Here is a 15,170-nt window from a genome sequence, read left to right on the forward strand (position 1 = left end):
AAAACAGATAAAACAAAATTATTCTTAGGTTTGTAGTGTGGCTGACACATAAAATGAGGGTAATTTCTTTATGTTTTTACCACAATGCTTTTTGTTCTTCTCAGTTTAGGGACATAATCTTCATCATATGATCTTTCTGTATTCTAAAAAACAAAATGTTAAGTTGTAATCTCCCTTCCTTAAAATAAGAGATTGTATACCATAAAACTTCAAATAACAGTCCCAAATAGACGCCTGTGTCTTTTAAACGCCTGGTGTGGCTACAGGTTTGGGTTAAAGGCCGGTCTGAAATAGAGGCCAGGGCCCACTTCCCCGAAAGCATCTTAAGCCTAAGAGCGTCGTAAAGTCCCTCTTACGAACGTCTTAAGATTTGCCGACTGTTTCCCGAAACCATCGTAGCTTAAGAGCATCGTGAAAACACTCGTAGATCTACGAGTGCTCCAGAGTACTCGTTACCGGCTAAGAGCGTCTTAACAGTACTTCTCACTGAGGTCACCAACAGGACATACAGAGGAACTACAACTTAGAATACATAATCCAATTTACGTTCCCAATCTTTATTGTGTTTACTTGTGATGAATCAAATTTTAGCGCGCAAAACAGCATAGCCTACATTTAATGGTCATAAAATGTGATGAAAAGCGGACAAAAATGCAATCAAGTTATGAAACGAGACGTTGCCAGAATAGTTTGACATTATCTTTGCTAAGTGAATATTTTATTAGGCCTATGAGGTAAAAAGCAGAGAAAGCAACATGTGGTTTAGTCTGTAGCCTACTGCATCAAAATCTAAGCCTACACATTTCCTCTCTTTCTTACTCGACTTCTTTCTTATCTTCAAACGTGTTCTTAAGTGGCACCGCGAAAAATTATTGCATGGTGCAACAATCTAATCTTAAAATAATTACAATTATTTATGTCTCTGTGTGGTATATAACCTACTTGGGATCCTTACATGCAGATGTCAAAGTGTTTCTATTTTCGTATTGATGTGAATTAATGTGTAGATCAGAAGTTTAAATGGTAGGCCTATAGCTGTGACGTGCAGTCACCTGACATCACCGTCAAATCAGAGGATATTTCAGAACTATTAACGTGGACAGCTCCCCTTAAGAGCAGTGCATGCGCGTTCACGCTACGAGCATGTTCGGGAAACAGTCGGAAAAACCAAACGAACGATCGTAAGATGAATCGTAGAAAACCCTCTTAAGAGCGTGTCGGTTAGGAAGGTAGGTAGGTTTAATACCACATTAAGGTAAAATACAAATATATCCTAAAGAAGTCAGAAAGTACTAACCAAGTGCACAAATCTAGTATACGCTTGGTTCCTTACCTGCAGATCTGTCTGGGTGAACTCAAGTACAGCAGGATGTGCTGCATTGACTGTGCTGGAGTCATCACTTGCATTACAGAACTCAAAAGCATCACTCTGGACATGAAAACAAGCACACATATGTTAACATACAAAGGCAAACAAATACGATCACTATAGACTGTCACAAAAAGAGAAGCTGAATAAATGACAGTATATAAGTCATTAAAAGTAAATGCATTACCTTGTGACAGATTTCATCTTCAATAATCTGGTGAGAGCAACTGACATGATCCGTGTCACTGGTTTCTTCTTCAGAGCTTGAGTACTCAACCAACTTAAGTTGGATTTGTTGAACCTAGGAAATCAGATGCTAAATTAATCTACTAAATTGTATAACAATAGGTGAGGGAAATTTGGTTCACTCAGCACACGGTGAACACACACTAATCCCAGCGCAGTGAGCTGCCTACAACAACTGCGGCGCTCGGGGAGCAGTGAGGGGTTAGGTGCCTTGCTCAAGGGCACTTCAGCCGTGCCTAATGGTCGGGGATCGATTGGGTCAACCCCACGGTAACAAGTCCAAAACGCTAACCAGTAGGCCACAGCTGCCCCCTCAAAGAAACGCTGCGAGCAGGGAGTATAAATATAATTTACAAGAGTAAGAACAAGCAAGAACAAGAGCACAAACATAATTAAGTGAAGGATGAACATGTTTGTAGCAACACTTTGATATATAGACCTATTGTAATACATGTGTAAAAGAATTTAAAAGCAATAGTCTATACCTAAAGTAAGAGGTGGTCACCTTTGTAAATATAACCCACGGTTGACATCATCTAATATCACTACTAACCATTACAATCACACTTGACTGTGGTATATGTTATGTGTGGGGACCGATTCCATAGTTGTCTGAAGTCAACTTTACACACACAGTCAGTCAACCGTGTGGGGTACATATTATAATATTAACAGCAGTTCCATGGTGACAACTTCACACACACAGTCAGTCAACCGTGTGGGGTACATATATAACATTAGCTAAAAAAATGTAAACTTTTGCATTGAAATCAACATCACATAGGCTTCTACCCTATTTGAAGTTCACCATCTTCTCCTACATTTGATCATCTAGCCTGGGGAATAAAATATGTCTAAATAACACTGTACCTAAGTTAACCTTAGCTCACTGACCAACACTTAATTCATAAATAAATAAACCTTAGGTCAATTTGTGATGGCACATTATCCGCAACAGAACAGTTCAATTCTATTTCCAAAGGAGAATAAAGACAATACACTGATTTAGTTACCTTCAGATATGTTCGAGGGAATTCAACCACAGCAGGATGTGCTACAATGATTGTGTTGGGGTCCTCTCCTTGATATGCGCTCTCAACATCAACAACATCATCCTAAACAAGAGTACAAACATAATTAAGTGAAGGGTGAACATGTTTGTAGCAACACTTTGATATATAGACCTATTGTAATACATGTGTAAAAGAATTTAAAAGCAACAGTCTATATCTAAAGTAAGAGGTGGTCACCTTTGTAAATATAACCCGCGATTGACATCATCTAATATCATTTCTAACTATTACAATCACACTTGACTGTGGTATATGTTATGTGTGGGGACCGATTCCATAGTTGTCTGAAGTCAACTTTACACACACAGTCAGTCAACCGTGTGGGGTACATATTTTAATATTAACAGCAGTTCCATGGTGACAACTTCACACACACAGTCAGTCAACCGTGTGGGGTACATATATAACATTAGCTAAAAAAAATTAAACTTTTGCATTGAAATCAACACTGCATAGGCTTCTACCCTATTTGAAGTTCACCATCTTCTCCTACATTTGATCATCTAGCCTGGGGAATAAAATATGTCTAAATAACACCGTACCTAAGATAACCTTAGCTCACTGACCAACACTTAATTCATAAATAAATAAACCTTAGGTCAATTTGTGATGGCACATTATCCGCAACAGAACAGTTCAATTCTATTTCCAAAGGAGAATAAAGACAATACACTGATTTAGTTACCTTCAGATATGTTCGAGGGAATTCAACCACAGCAGGATGTGCTACAATGATTGTGTTGGGGTCCTCTCCTTGATATGTGCTCTCAACATCAACAACATCATCCTAAACAAGAGTACAAACATAATTAAGTGAAGGGTGAACATGTTTGTAGCAACACTTTGATATATAGACCTATTGTAATACATGTGTAAAATAATTTAAAATCAATAGTCTATACCTAAAGTAAGAGGTGGTCACCTTTGTAAATATAACCCACGATTGACATCATCTAATATCATTTCTAACTATTACAATCACACTTGACTGTGGTATATGTTATGTGTGGGGACCAATTCCATAGTTGTCTGAAGTCAACTTTACACACACAGTCAGTCAACCGTGTGGGGTACATATTATAATATTAACAGCAGTTCCATGGTGACAACTTCACACACACAGTCAGTCAACCGTGTGGGGTACATATATAACATTAGCTAAAAAAATGTAAACTTTTGCATTGAAATCAACATCACATAGGCTTCTACCCTATTTGAAGTTCACCATCTTCTCCTACATTTGATCATCTAGCCTGGGGAATAAAATATGTCTAAATAACACTGTACCTAAGTTAACCTTAGCTCACTGACCAACACTTAATTCATAAATAAATAAACCTTAGGTCAATTTGTGATGGCACATTATCCGCAACAGAACAGTTCAATTCTATTTCCAAAGGAGAATAAAGACAATACACTGATTTAGTTACCTTCAGATATGTTCGAGGGAATTCAACCACAGCAGGATGTGCTACAATGATTGTGTTGGGGTCCTCTCCTTGATATGCGCTCTCAACATCAACAACATCATCCTAAACAAGAGTACAAACATAATTAAGTGAAGGGTGAACATGTTTGTAGCAACACTTTGATATATAGACCTATTGTAATACATGTGTAAAAGAATTTAAAAGCAACAGTCTATATCTAAAGTAAGAGGTGGTCACCTTTGTAAATATAACCCGCGATTGACATCATCTAATATCACTACTAACCATTACAATCACACTTGACTGTGGTATATGTTATGTGTGGGGACCGATTCCATAGTTGTCTGAAGTCAACTTTACACACACAGTCAGTCAACCGTGTGGGGTACATATTTTAATATTAACAGCAGTTCCATGGTGACAACTTCACACACACAGTCAGTCAACCGTGTGGGGTACATATATAACATTAGCTAAAAAAAATTAAACTTTTGCATTGAAATCAACACTGCATAGGCTTCTACCCTATTTGAAGTTCACCATCTTCTCCTACATTTGATCATCTAGCCTGGGGAATAAAATATGTCTAAATAACACCGTACCTAAGATAACCTTAGCTCACTGACCAACACTTAATTCATAAATAAATAAACCTTAGGTCAATTTGTGATGGCACATTATCCGCAACAGAACAGTTCAATTCTATTTCCAAAGGAGAATAAAGACAATACACTGATTTAGTTACCTTCAGATATGTTCGAGGGAATTCAACCACAGCAGGATGTGCTACAATGATTGTGTTGGGGTCCTCTCCTTGATATGTGCTCTCAACATCAACAACATCATCCTAAACAAGAGTACAAACATAATTAAGTGAAGGGTGAACATGTTTGTAGCAACACTTTGATATATAGACCTATTGTAATACATGTGTAAAATAATTTAAAATCAATAGTCTATACCTAAAGTAAGAGGTGGTCACCTTTGTAAATATAACCCACGATTGACATCATCTAATATCATTTCTAACTATTACAATCACACTTGACTGTGGTATATGTTATGTGTGGGGACCGATTCCATAGTTGTCTGAAGTCAACTTTACACACACAGTCAGTCAACCGTGTGGGGTACATATTTTAATATTAACAGCAGTTCCATGGTGACAACTTCACACACACAGTCAGTCAACCGTGTGGGGTACATATATAAAATTAGCTAAAAAAATGTCAACTTTTGCATTGAAATCAACACCACATAGGCTTCTACCCTATTTGAAGTTCACCATCTTCTCCTAAATTTGATCATCTAGCCTGGGGAATAAAATATGTCTAAATAACACTGTACCTAAGATAACCTTAGCTCACTGACCAACACTTAATTCATAAATAAATAAACCTAAGGTCAATTTGTGATGGCACATTATCCGCAACAGAACAGTTCAATTCTATTTCCAAAGGAGAATAAAGACAATACACTGATTTAGTTACCTTCAGATATGTTCGAGGGAATTCAACCACAGCAGGATGTGCTACAATGATTGTGTTGGGGTCCTCTCCTTGATATGCGCTCTCAACATCAACAACATCATCCTAAACAAGAGTACAAACATAATTAAGTGAAGGGTGAACATGTTCGTAGCAACACTTTGATATATAGACCTATTGTAATACATGTGTAAAAGAATTTAAAAGCAACAGTCTATATCTAAAGTAAGAGGTGGTCACCTTTGTAAATATAACCCACGATTGACATCATCTAATATCATTTCTAACTATTACAATCACACTTGACTGTGGTATATGTTATGTGTGGGGACCGATTCCATAGTTGTCTGAAGTCAACTTTACACACACAGTCAGTCAACCGTGTGGGGTACATATTATAATATTAACAGCAGTTCCATGGTGACAACTTCACACACACAGTCAGTCAACCGTGTGGGGTACATATATAACATTAGCTAAAAAAATGTAAACTTTTGCATTGAAATCAACATCACATAGGCTTCTACCCTATTTGAAGTTCACCATCTTCTCCTACATTTGATCATCTAGCCTGGGGAATAAAATATGTCTAAATAACACTGTACCTAAGATAACCTTAACTCACGGACCAACACTAAATTCATAAATAAATAAACCTAAGGTCAATTTGTGATGGCACATTATCCGCAACAGAACAGTTCAATTCTATTTCCAAAGGAGAATAAAGACAATACACTGATTTAGTTACCTTCAGATATGTTCGAGGGAATTCAACCACAGCAGGATGTGCTACAATGATTGTGTTGGGGTCCTCTCCTTGATATGTGCTCTCAACATCAACAACATCATCCTAAACAAGAGTACAAACATAATTAAGTGAAGGGTGAACATGTTTGTAGCAACACTTTGATATATAGACCTATTGTAATTGATATATAGACCTATTGTAATACATGTGTAAAATAATTTAAAATCAATAGTCTATACCTAAAGTAAGAGGTGGTCACCTTTGTAAATATAACCCACGATTGACATCATCTAATATCATTTCTAACTATTACAATCACACTTGACTGTGGTATATGTTATGTGTGGGGACCGATTCCATAGTTGTCTGAAGTCAACTTTACACACACAGTCAGTCAACCGTGTGGGGTACATATTTTAATATTAACAGCAGTTCCATGGTGACAACTTCACACACACAGTCAGTCAACCGTGTGGGGTACATATATAACATTAGCTAAAAAAATGTAAACTTTTGCATTGAAATCAACATCACATAGGCTTCTACCCTATTTGAAGTTCACCATCTTCTTCTACATTTGATCATCTAGCCTGGGGAATAAAATATGTCTAAATAACACCGTACCTAAGATAACCTTAGCTCACTGACCAACACTTAATTCATAAATAAATAAACCTAAGGTCAATTTGTGATGGCACATTATCTGCAACAGAACAGTTCAATTCTATTTCCAAAGGAGAATAAAGAAAATACACTGATTTAGTTACCTTCAGATATGTTCGAGGGAATTCAACCACAGCAGGATGTGCTACAATGATTGTGTTGGGGTCCTCTCCTTGATATGTGCTCTCAACATCAACAACATCATCCTAAACAAGAGTACAAACATAATTAAGTGAAGGGTGAACATGTTTGTAGCAACACTTTGATATATAGACCTATTGTAATACATGTGTAAAAGAATTTAAAAGCAACAGTCTATATCTAAAGTAAGAGGTGGTCACCTTTGTAAATATAACCCACGATTGACATCATCTAATATCATTTCTAACTATTACAATCACACTTGACTGTGGTATATGTTATGTGTGGGGACCGATTCCATAGTTGTCTGAAGTCAACTTTACACACACAGTCAGTCAACCGTGTGGGGTACATATTATAATATTAACAGCAGTTCCATGGTGACAACTTCACACACACAGTCAGTCAACCGTGTGGGGTACATATATAACATTAGCTAAAAAAATGTAAACTTTTGCATTGAAATCAACATCACATAGGCTTCTACCCTATTTGAAGTTCACCATCTTCTCCTACATTTGATCATCTAGCCTGGGGAATAAAATATGTCTAAATAACACTGTACCTAAGATAACCTTAGCTCACTGACCAACACTTAATTCATAAATAAATAAACCTAAGGTCAATTTGTGATGGCACATTATCCGCAACAGAACAGTTCAATTCTATTTCCAAAGGAGAATAAAGACAATACACTGATTTAGTTACCTTCAGATATGTTCGAGGGAATTCAACCACAGCAGGATGTGCTACAATGATTGTGTTGGGGTCCTCTCCTTGATATGCGCTCTCAACATCAACAACATCATCCTAAACAAGAGTACAAACATAATTAAGTGAAGGGTGAACATGTTTGTAGCAACACTTTGATATATAGACCTATTGTAATACATGTGTAAAAGAATTTAAAAGCAACAGTCTATATCTAAAGTAAGAGGTGGTCACCTTTGTAAATATAACCCACGATTGACATCATCTAATATCACTACTAACCATTACAATCACACTTGACTGTGGTATATGTTATGTGTGGGGACCGATTCCATAGTTGTCTGAAGTCAACTTTACACACACAGTCAGTCAACCGTGTGGGGTACATATTTTAATATTAACAGCAGTTCCATGGTAGTCAACTTCACACACACAGTCAGTCAACCGTGTGGGGTACATATATAACATTAGCTAAAAAAAATTAAACTTTTGCATTGAAATCAACACCGCATAGGCTTCTACCCTATTTCAAGTCCACCATCTTCTCCTAAATTTGATCATCTAGCCTGGGGAATAAAATATGTCTAAATAACACTGTACCTAAGATAACCTTAGCTCACGGACCAACACTAAATTCAAAAACAAACAAACCTTAGGTCAATTTGTGATGGCACATTATCCGCAACAGAACAGTTCAATTCTATTTCCAAAGGAGAATAAAGACAATACACTGATTTAGTTACCTTCAGATCTGTTTGAGGGAATTCAACCACAGCAGGATGTGCTACAATGATTGTGTTGGGGTCCTCTCCTTGATATGTGCTCTCAACATCAACAACATCATCCTAAACAAGAGTACAAACATAATTAAGTGAAGGGTGAACATGTTTGTAGCAACACTTTGATATATAGACCTATTGTAATTGATATATAGACCTATTGTAATACATGTGTAAAATAATTTAAAATCAATAGTCTATACCTAAAGTAAGAGGTGGTCACCCTTGTAAATATAACCCACGATTGACATCATCTAATATAATTTCTAACTATTACAATCACACTTGACTGTGGTATATGTTATGTGTGGGGACCGATTCCATAGTTGTCTGAAGTCAACTTTACACACACAGTCAGTCAACCGTGTGGGGTACATATATAACATTAGCTAAAAAAATGTAAACTTTTGCATTGAAATCAACATCACATAGGCTTCTACCCTATTTGAAGTTCACCATCTTCTCCTACATTTGATCATCTAGCCTGGGGAATAAAATATGTCTAAATAACACTGTACCTAAGTTAACCTTAGCTCACTGACCAACACTTAATTCATAAATAAATAAACCTTAGGTCAATTTGTGATGGCACATTATCCGCAACAGAACAGTTCAATTCTATTTCCAAAGGAGAATAAAGACAATACACTGATTTAGTTACCTTCAGATATGTTCGAGGGAATTCAACCACAGCAGGATGTGCTACAATGATTGTGTTGGGGTCCTCTCCTTGATATGCGCTCTCAACATCAACAACATCATCCTAAACAAGAGTACAAACATAATTAAGTGAAGGGTGAACATGTTTGTAGCAACACTTTGATATATAGACCTATTGTAATACATGTGTAAAAGAATTTAAAAGCAACAGTCTATATCTAAAGTAAGAGGTGGTCACCTTTGTAAATATAACCAACGATTGACATCATCTAATATCACTACTAACCATTACAATCACACTTGACTGTGGTATATGTTATGTGTGGGGACCGATTCCATAGTTGTCTGAAGTCAACTTTACACACACAGTCAGTCAACCGTGTGGGGTACATATTTTAATATTAACAGCAGTTCCATGGTAGTCAACTTCACACACACAGTCAGTCAACCGTGTGGGGTACATATATAACATTAGCTAAAAAAAATTAAACTTTTGCATTGAAATCAACACCGCATAGGCTTCTACCCTATTTGAAGTTCACCATCTTCTCCTACATTTGATCATCTAGCCTGGGGAATAAAATATGTCTAAATAACACTGTACCTAAGATAACCTTAACTCACGGACCAACACTAAATTCAAAAACAAACAAACCTTAGGTCAATTTGTGATGGCACATTATCCGCAACAGAACAGTTCAATTCTATTTCCAAAGGAGAATAAAGACAATACACTGATTTAGTTACCTTCAGATATGTTCGAGGGAATTCAACCACAGCAGGATGTGCTACAATGATTGTGTTGGGGTCCTCTCCTTGATATGTGCTCTCAACATCAACAACATCATCCTAAACAAGAGTACAAACATAATTAAGTGAAGGGTGAACATGTTTGTAGCAACACTTTGATATATAGACCTATTGTAATACATGTGTAAAATAATTTAAAATCAATAGTCTATACCTAAAGTAAGAGGTGGTCACCTTTGTAAATATAACCCACGATTGACATCATCTAATATCATTTCTAACTATTACAATCACACTTGACTGTGGTATATGTTATGTGTGGGGACCGATTCCATAGTTGTCTGAAGTCAACTTTACACACACAGTCAGTCAACCGTGTGGGGTACATATTTTAATATTAACAGCAGTTCCATGGTGACAACTTCACACACACAGTCAGTCAACCGTGTGGGGTACATATATAAAATTAGCTAAAAAAATGTCAACTTTTGCATTGAAATCAACATCACATAGGCTTCTACCCTATTTGAAGTTCACCATCTTCTCCTAAATTTGATAATCTAGCCTGGGGAATAAAATATGTCTAAATAACACTGTACCTAAGATAACCTTAGCTCACTGACCAACACTTAATTCATAAATAAATAAACCTAAGGTCAATTTGTGATGGCACATTATCCGCAACAGAACAGTTCAATTCTATTTCCAAAGGAGAATAAAGAAAATACACTGATTTAGTTACCTTCAGATATGTTCGAGGGAATTCAACCACAGCAGGATGTGCTACAATGATTGTGTTGGGGTCCTCTCCTTGATATGCGCTCTCAACATCAACAACATCATCCTAAACAAGAGCACAAACATAATTAAGTGAAGGGTGAACATGTTCGTAGCAACACTTTGATATATAGACCTATTGTAATACATGTGTAAAAGAATTTAAAAGCAACAGTCTATATCTAAAGTAAGAGGTGGTCACCTTTGTAAATATAACCCACGATTGACATCATCTAATATCATTTCTAACTATTACAATCACACTTGACTGTGGTATATGTTATGTGTGGGGACCGATTCCATAGTTCCCTTTCGAAGGGAACTCGACAATACGTCATCGACGCTTTGGGGAACGCCTCAGGCGTGACAGGTGTCTGAAATCACAATCAAATCACGGCAATCACATTGACCGGCGACAGCCCGTGAATCATTACGTGAATGATTAACGTGCGACCTGGAAGTATATAAGGGCGCCTTGCAAACATGACAAACCATCTTTTCGTCTTCAGGGACTGTTTTGTCTGTAACCGCTTTTGAAAATCAGGTATTTATGAAATGCACTGAGAAGGCTGAGTGTTTTCAACTGTGCTTTTTCTGTCTGGAGGAAGAGCGCGCACAGGCAGTTCTTGAGGGAACTGCCTGTACAATTGCGAGCGTTTTTCTTTGAGAACGCTCCGATCTCGTCTGACCCTCTCCTTGAGAGAAGAGGGCTCAGCATCTGGGTGTAAAAAAAAAAAAAAAAAAAAAAGGGATCCCAGATGAAGCCCGCCGATCGCCTTGAGAGGGGTATAATCCTCTCAAGCGATGCGGCGGCTGACGAGATTAAGCAGTGAGTGCTTTTCCGGACAAACAGGAGATGGCTGATGAGGGTGGTGATAATCAATCTTCTCAGCCACCCTGCCCCGTGTATGCTGAACTGGTGGTTTTATGGTAACGTTGGGGGAAAATCGCTCACTATGAGAGCGTTTTTTCCTCAGTCATAAAACCACTAGCTCAGGTGAGCCTTTCATTTCTTCCCGATCTCATACTGAGATCGAGAGGACATGGAAGAACCCATACTCTGCCCGTGTCCACCGACATCAGCGGGCTAGTCTCACTGATGTTGAGGTGATAGGAGAGCATGGGTATGTGTCGATGCCGCCCATTGACGAGACGTTTGCAACTATCTCGTGTCTGGACAGGCGTCTACACTGAGAGCTCAAACCCTGCCAGTTGAATGGCAGAGCATACACGCCAGCGGGTCAGGCCGGTGCTACCCTGCACATCATGGTGGTGTTGCAGGTACACCAGGCCAATCTGCTGGGGGATCTCGTCCAGGGGGTGGGGCCCCTGAGGCGGTTACTGAGCTGCGCCACGGAGTGAACCTGGCCGACATCGGGGAGAAGAGAGAAAGTCTTTCTCCTCGATTCGCCCTCGCCCTCTGAGCTTTTTGGCACCTCCGTGTAGGCGGTGGCTGGAAAGTTCAGAGAGGCGAGGGCGCGCTCAGCTGTATTAGGACAAATACATACCGCTGAGATCCGTATCCACACCCAGACAGACGGGAGGGCCTGGCCCATCATGGTCCGGGGACCTTAGACAGGGCCAGAGAGCCAGTGTCGCCTCTCGTGCGCCTCCTCCGTGGAGGAGTAGATCGCTGTAGAGGTGCAACTCCCGCAAGAAGAGGGATCTGAGGGAGGTGATCCAGCACGATTGCACACAGCATTGGCATGGATCACCTCCCCCTGAGGGCGTGATTATATCTTAGCCCTCTCCTCTCTTCCCCGACTCCCCAGACACTTTCTACATCAGGCCTGAGGCTGGGCTCATGGTTAGAACAATGTTCTGTTGGCCTGCCTCTGCTTGGTTAGGAGAGTGCCTCTTTCAGGCATGTATAGGTGGTAGACCCCATGTTCATAAAGAACTGTCTGGTAAGTCTTCACTTCGCACGCCGCAGGTGAGCTGAGTGGTCTTCTTTAAGAGTAATTTGTGTGCAACTAACACTAAAATTTATCTCTCTACAGACCTCGTTCCCTGTATAGAGCTATGGGGTCATGTAAGGTACATTTTTGGATTATTAGGGCCCTGAAGTCCCCCTTTAGGTGGCTAGAACGACTATCTTAGCCCTCGGGCTGTTAGCCACCTCAGGGTAGAGTAGTTGGTCTCCCTCCCATAGGATTTTTATCTTGGAGTATAGACTGACGCTAGTGCTTCAGATAGATCTTATGTCCGGTCCATGGGACCGTCTGACTTCCTTCCTGAGTACATCGCCCCCTTGAGCTCTGTTTGGGTTTTCAGTGGGCTGAGCGATTCTGCAGCCAGTTGTATGAAATAATAACTATTTTTCTAGTAAGGCTGTGGCTCCTCCGAGCCCTCAGGTAGATCTATGCTTGCAGGCTGGCCCTCACCAGGGCCGCCTCTGTAGCTGGCCTAGGCTGTGCCAGGGATAGTGGAGGCGCTCTGCTTAAGCATTTCTGCCTCTGAGCCTTCACTGTGTGAATATAGGTTCCTAGCATCCCTGTATGACAGCCTCCTCCAATGGGAGTCGTTAGGCCAAGGCCCGCCCCCTTCTCTGCATTCTGGGGCGACAAGTGTAATGCAGCGTGGTGCAGAGGCATGGTTTATAAAGATCCTGGGTTAGGCCTCAAATAGGCCTCCCCGGTACAATGTGTCTTTATTGAGCAGGGTTAGGCCGCCTTTCGCCTCACGAAGAGGCTGGGTCTGTCTGCCCGACCCTGCCGTGCAGAACTAGCATACGGATATGGGCTGCCAGTATAGGCTTTACTCACCTCGCTGAGCTACTGCTCAAGCGTCGGGTTGTAGGTGGTTGGCTCACAAACAAGCCCCACTCCCCTAGGTTGGGCACAGATACTTTTTCTGTCACCCCTAGAGCCACTGGCGGGCCCGCACCCTGGTAAACCTCAGGGTGAGGTGGAGAGTATTCCCCTGTGATACAGGGCAGGTCTGAGTCCTTCACTTTCAGTTCTGTATTATCCTACCTCGCACCACTATGGCTCGGGTTGAGCGGAAAGTTCTAGCCTTCACTTCTTTTTTGGTCGAAGTACGCTCCCCTGAAGCCAGAGCATTGCCATGAGCTGACGCCCATGCTTACAGATGGTAGGCCCCTGGCTCTGGGGCCTCCATTGAGGCAGAGTGGCGTATGTTGTACTCCCCTTGCTCAAAGGGTGCTAGCGCTTTTGCTGAGTACACTGCCATGGGCAATGTGATTAGGTACCAGAATGCTGTAGGCGCTGTGTAAACAGCTTATCTGCCAACGAAGGCTGCGCCATTAGGTAGTAGGCCTCAGCAGGCCTCCTGTATGGGCAGCCCCCAAGTGGGCGCTGTAGGCCAGCTCACTTCAAAAAAGTGCTGCTGGCCTTGGTGGTTCGGGCAGTTGACTCACTGATGGGTAGTAGGCCCTAAACAGGCCTCCTCGGAAGTGAGTCCCAACATTGTGGGACTTACTTGTTGGTGTGGTATGATTCCCAACAGTGTACCTTTGGAGCAGATTGACTTGCTGTCAGCTAGTAGGCCCAACCAGGCCTCCCTGATAGGCGAGTCCCCAGTGGGCTGGCCTTAGCAGGCCGCCTTCGAACCGTCACCCAGATTCAGGGCTCTTAGCTACCAGTTGTTTAAGATTACTTTCAGGTAGTAGGCCTCCTCAGGCCTCCCTGAAGGTGAATTCCCACTTACGGTGGCTATCAGGTAGTAGGCCTTACCAGGCCTCCCTGTAGGCAAGCCCAAAGGACAGGCAACTGGACAGCTAGCCTGACCTACTATCAGGTAGTAGGCCTCACCGGGCCTCCCTGAAGGCATGTTCTCACGTAATGTGATTATCAGGTGGTAGGCCGCTAACCGGGCCTCCCTGAATGTGAGCTCCCAAGTATTGTGGCTGTCAGGTAGTAGGCCTCACCAGGCCTCCCTGAAGGTAGTTCCCACATACTGTGGTTATCAGGTTACAGGCCTCACCAGGCCTTCCTGGTCATGAGCTCCCACATGCTGGGGTTATCAGGTAGTAGGCCTCACCAGGCCTCCCTGAAGGTGAGTTCCCTCATACTGTGGTTATCAGGTTACAGGCCTCACCAGGCCTTCCTGGTTATGAGTCTCCACATGTCAGGTTACGGGCCTCACTCGGCCTTCCTGAATGTGGGCTCCCACATATTGTGGTTATTAGGTTACAGGCCTCATCCGGCCTTCCTGGTTTTGAGCTCCCACACACTGTGGTCGCTAGGTTACAGGCCTCACCAGGCCTTCCTGGTCATGAGAGCTCCCACATACTGGGGTTATCAGGTGACAGGCCTCACCAGGCCTTCCTGGTTATGAGCTCCCACATACTGTGGTTATCAGGTTACAGGCCTCA

General features: G+C 41.1%; 2 protein-coding genes across 6 annotated transcripts in view; one reads left to right on the forward strand and one right to left on the reverse strand.

Annotated features, from left to right (window-relative positions):
- Window positions 1-15,170, forward strand: part of LOC306998027 (corticotropin-releasing factor receptor 2) — a 151,852-nt gene that overhangs the window by 40,479 nt on the left and 96,203 nt on the right. The window lies entirely within an intron of this gene.
- Window positions 1-15,170, reverse strand: part of LOC306998020 (uncharacterized protein) — a 39,272-nt gene that overhangs the window by 13,297 nt on the left and 10,805 nt on the right. Inside the window, exons 6-16 of one of the 2 annotated variants that reach the window (XM_079611736.1) lie at window positions 9,309-9,410; window positions 8,612-8,713; window positions 7,866-7,967; window positions 5,609-5,710; window positions 4,864-4,965; window positions 4,119-4,220; window positions 3,374-3,475; window positions 2,629-2,730; window positions 1,557-1,670; window positions 1,334-1,429; window positions 81-143 (exon numbers count right to left, since the gene is read on the reverse strand). In XM_079611736.1, coding sequence (XP_079467862.1) covers window positions 81-143; window positions 1,334-1,429; window positions 1,557-1,670; window positions 2,629-2,730; window positions 3,374-3,475; window positions 4,119-4,220; window positions 4,864-4,965; window positions 5,609-5,710; window positions 7,866-7,967; window positions 8,612-8,713; window positions 9,309-9,410 — 1,089 coding nt within the window. The remainder of the gene's footprint in view (window positions 1-80; window positions 144-1,333; window positions 1,430-1,556; window positions 1,671-2,628; window positions 2,731-3,373; window positions 3,476-4,118; window positions 4,221-4,863; window positions 4,966-5,608; window positions 5,711-7,865; window positions 7,968-8,611; window positions 8,714-9,308; window positions 9,411-15,170) is intronic. The other variant, XM_079611737.1, reaches the window with a different exon arrangement.

This window comes from Phoxinus phoxinus (assembly GCF_949152265.1).
Source record: "Phoxinus phoxinus genome assembly, chromosome: 5".
Lineage (NCBI taxonomy): Eukaryota > Metazoa > Chordata > Actinopteri > Cypriniformes > Leuciscidae > Phoxinus > Phoxinus phoxinus.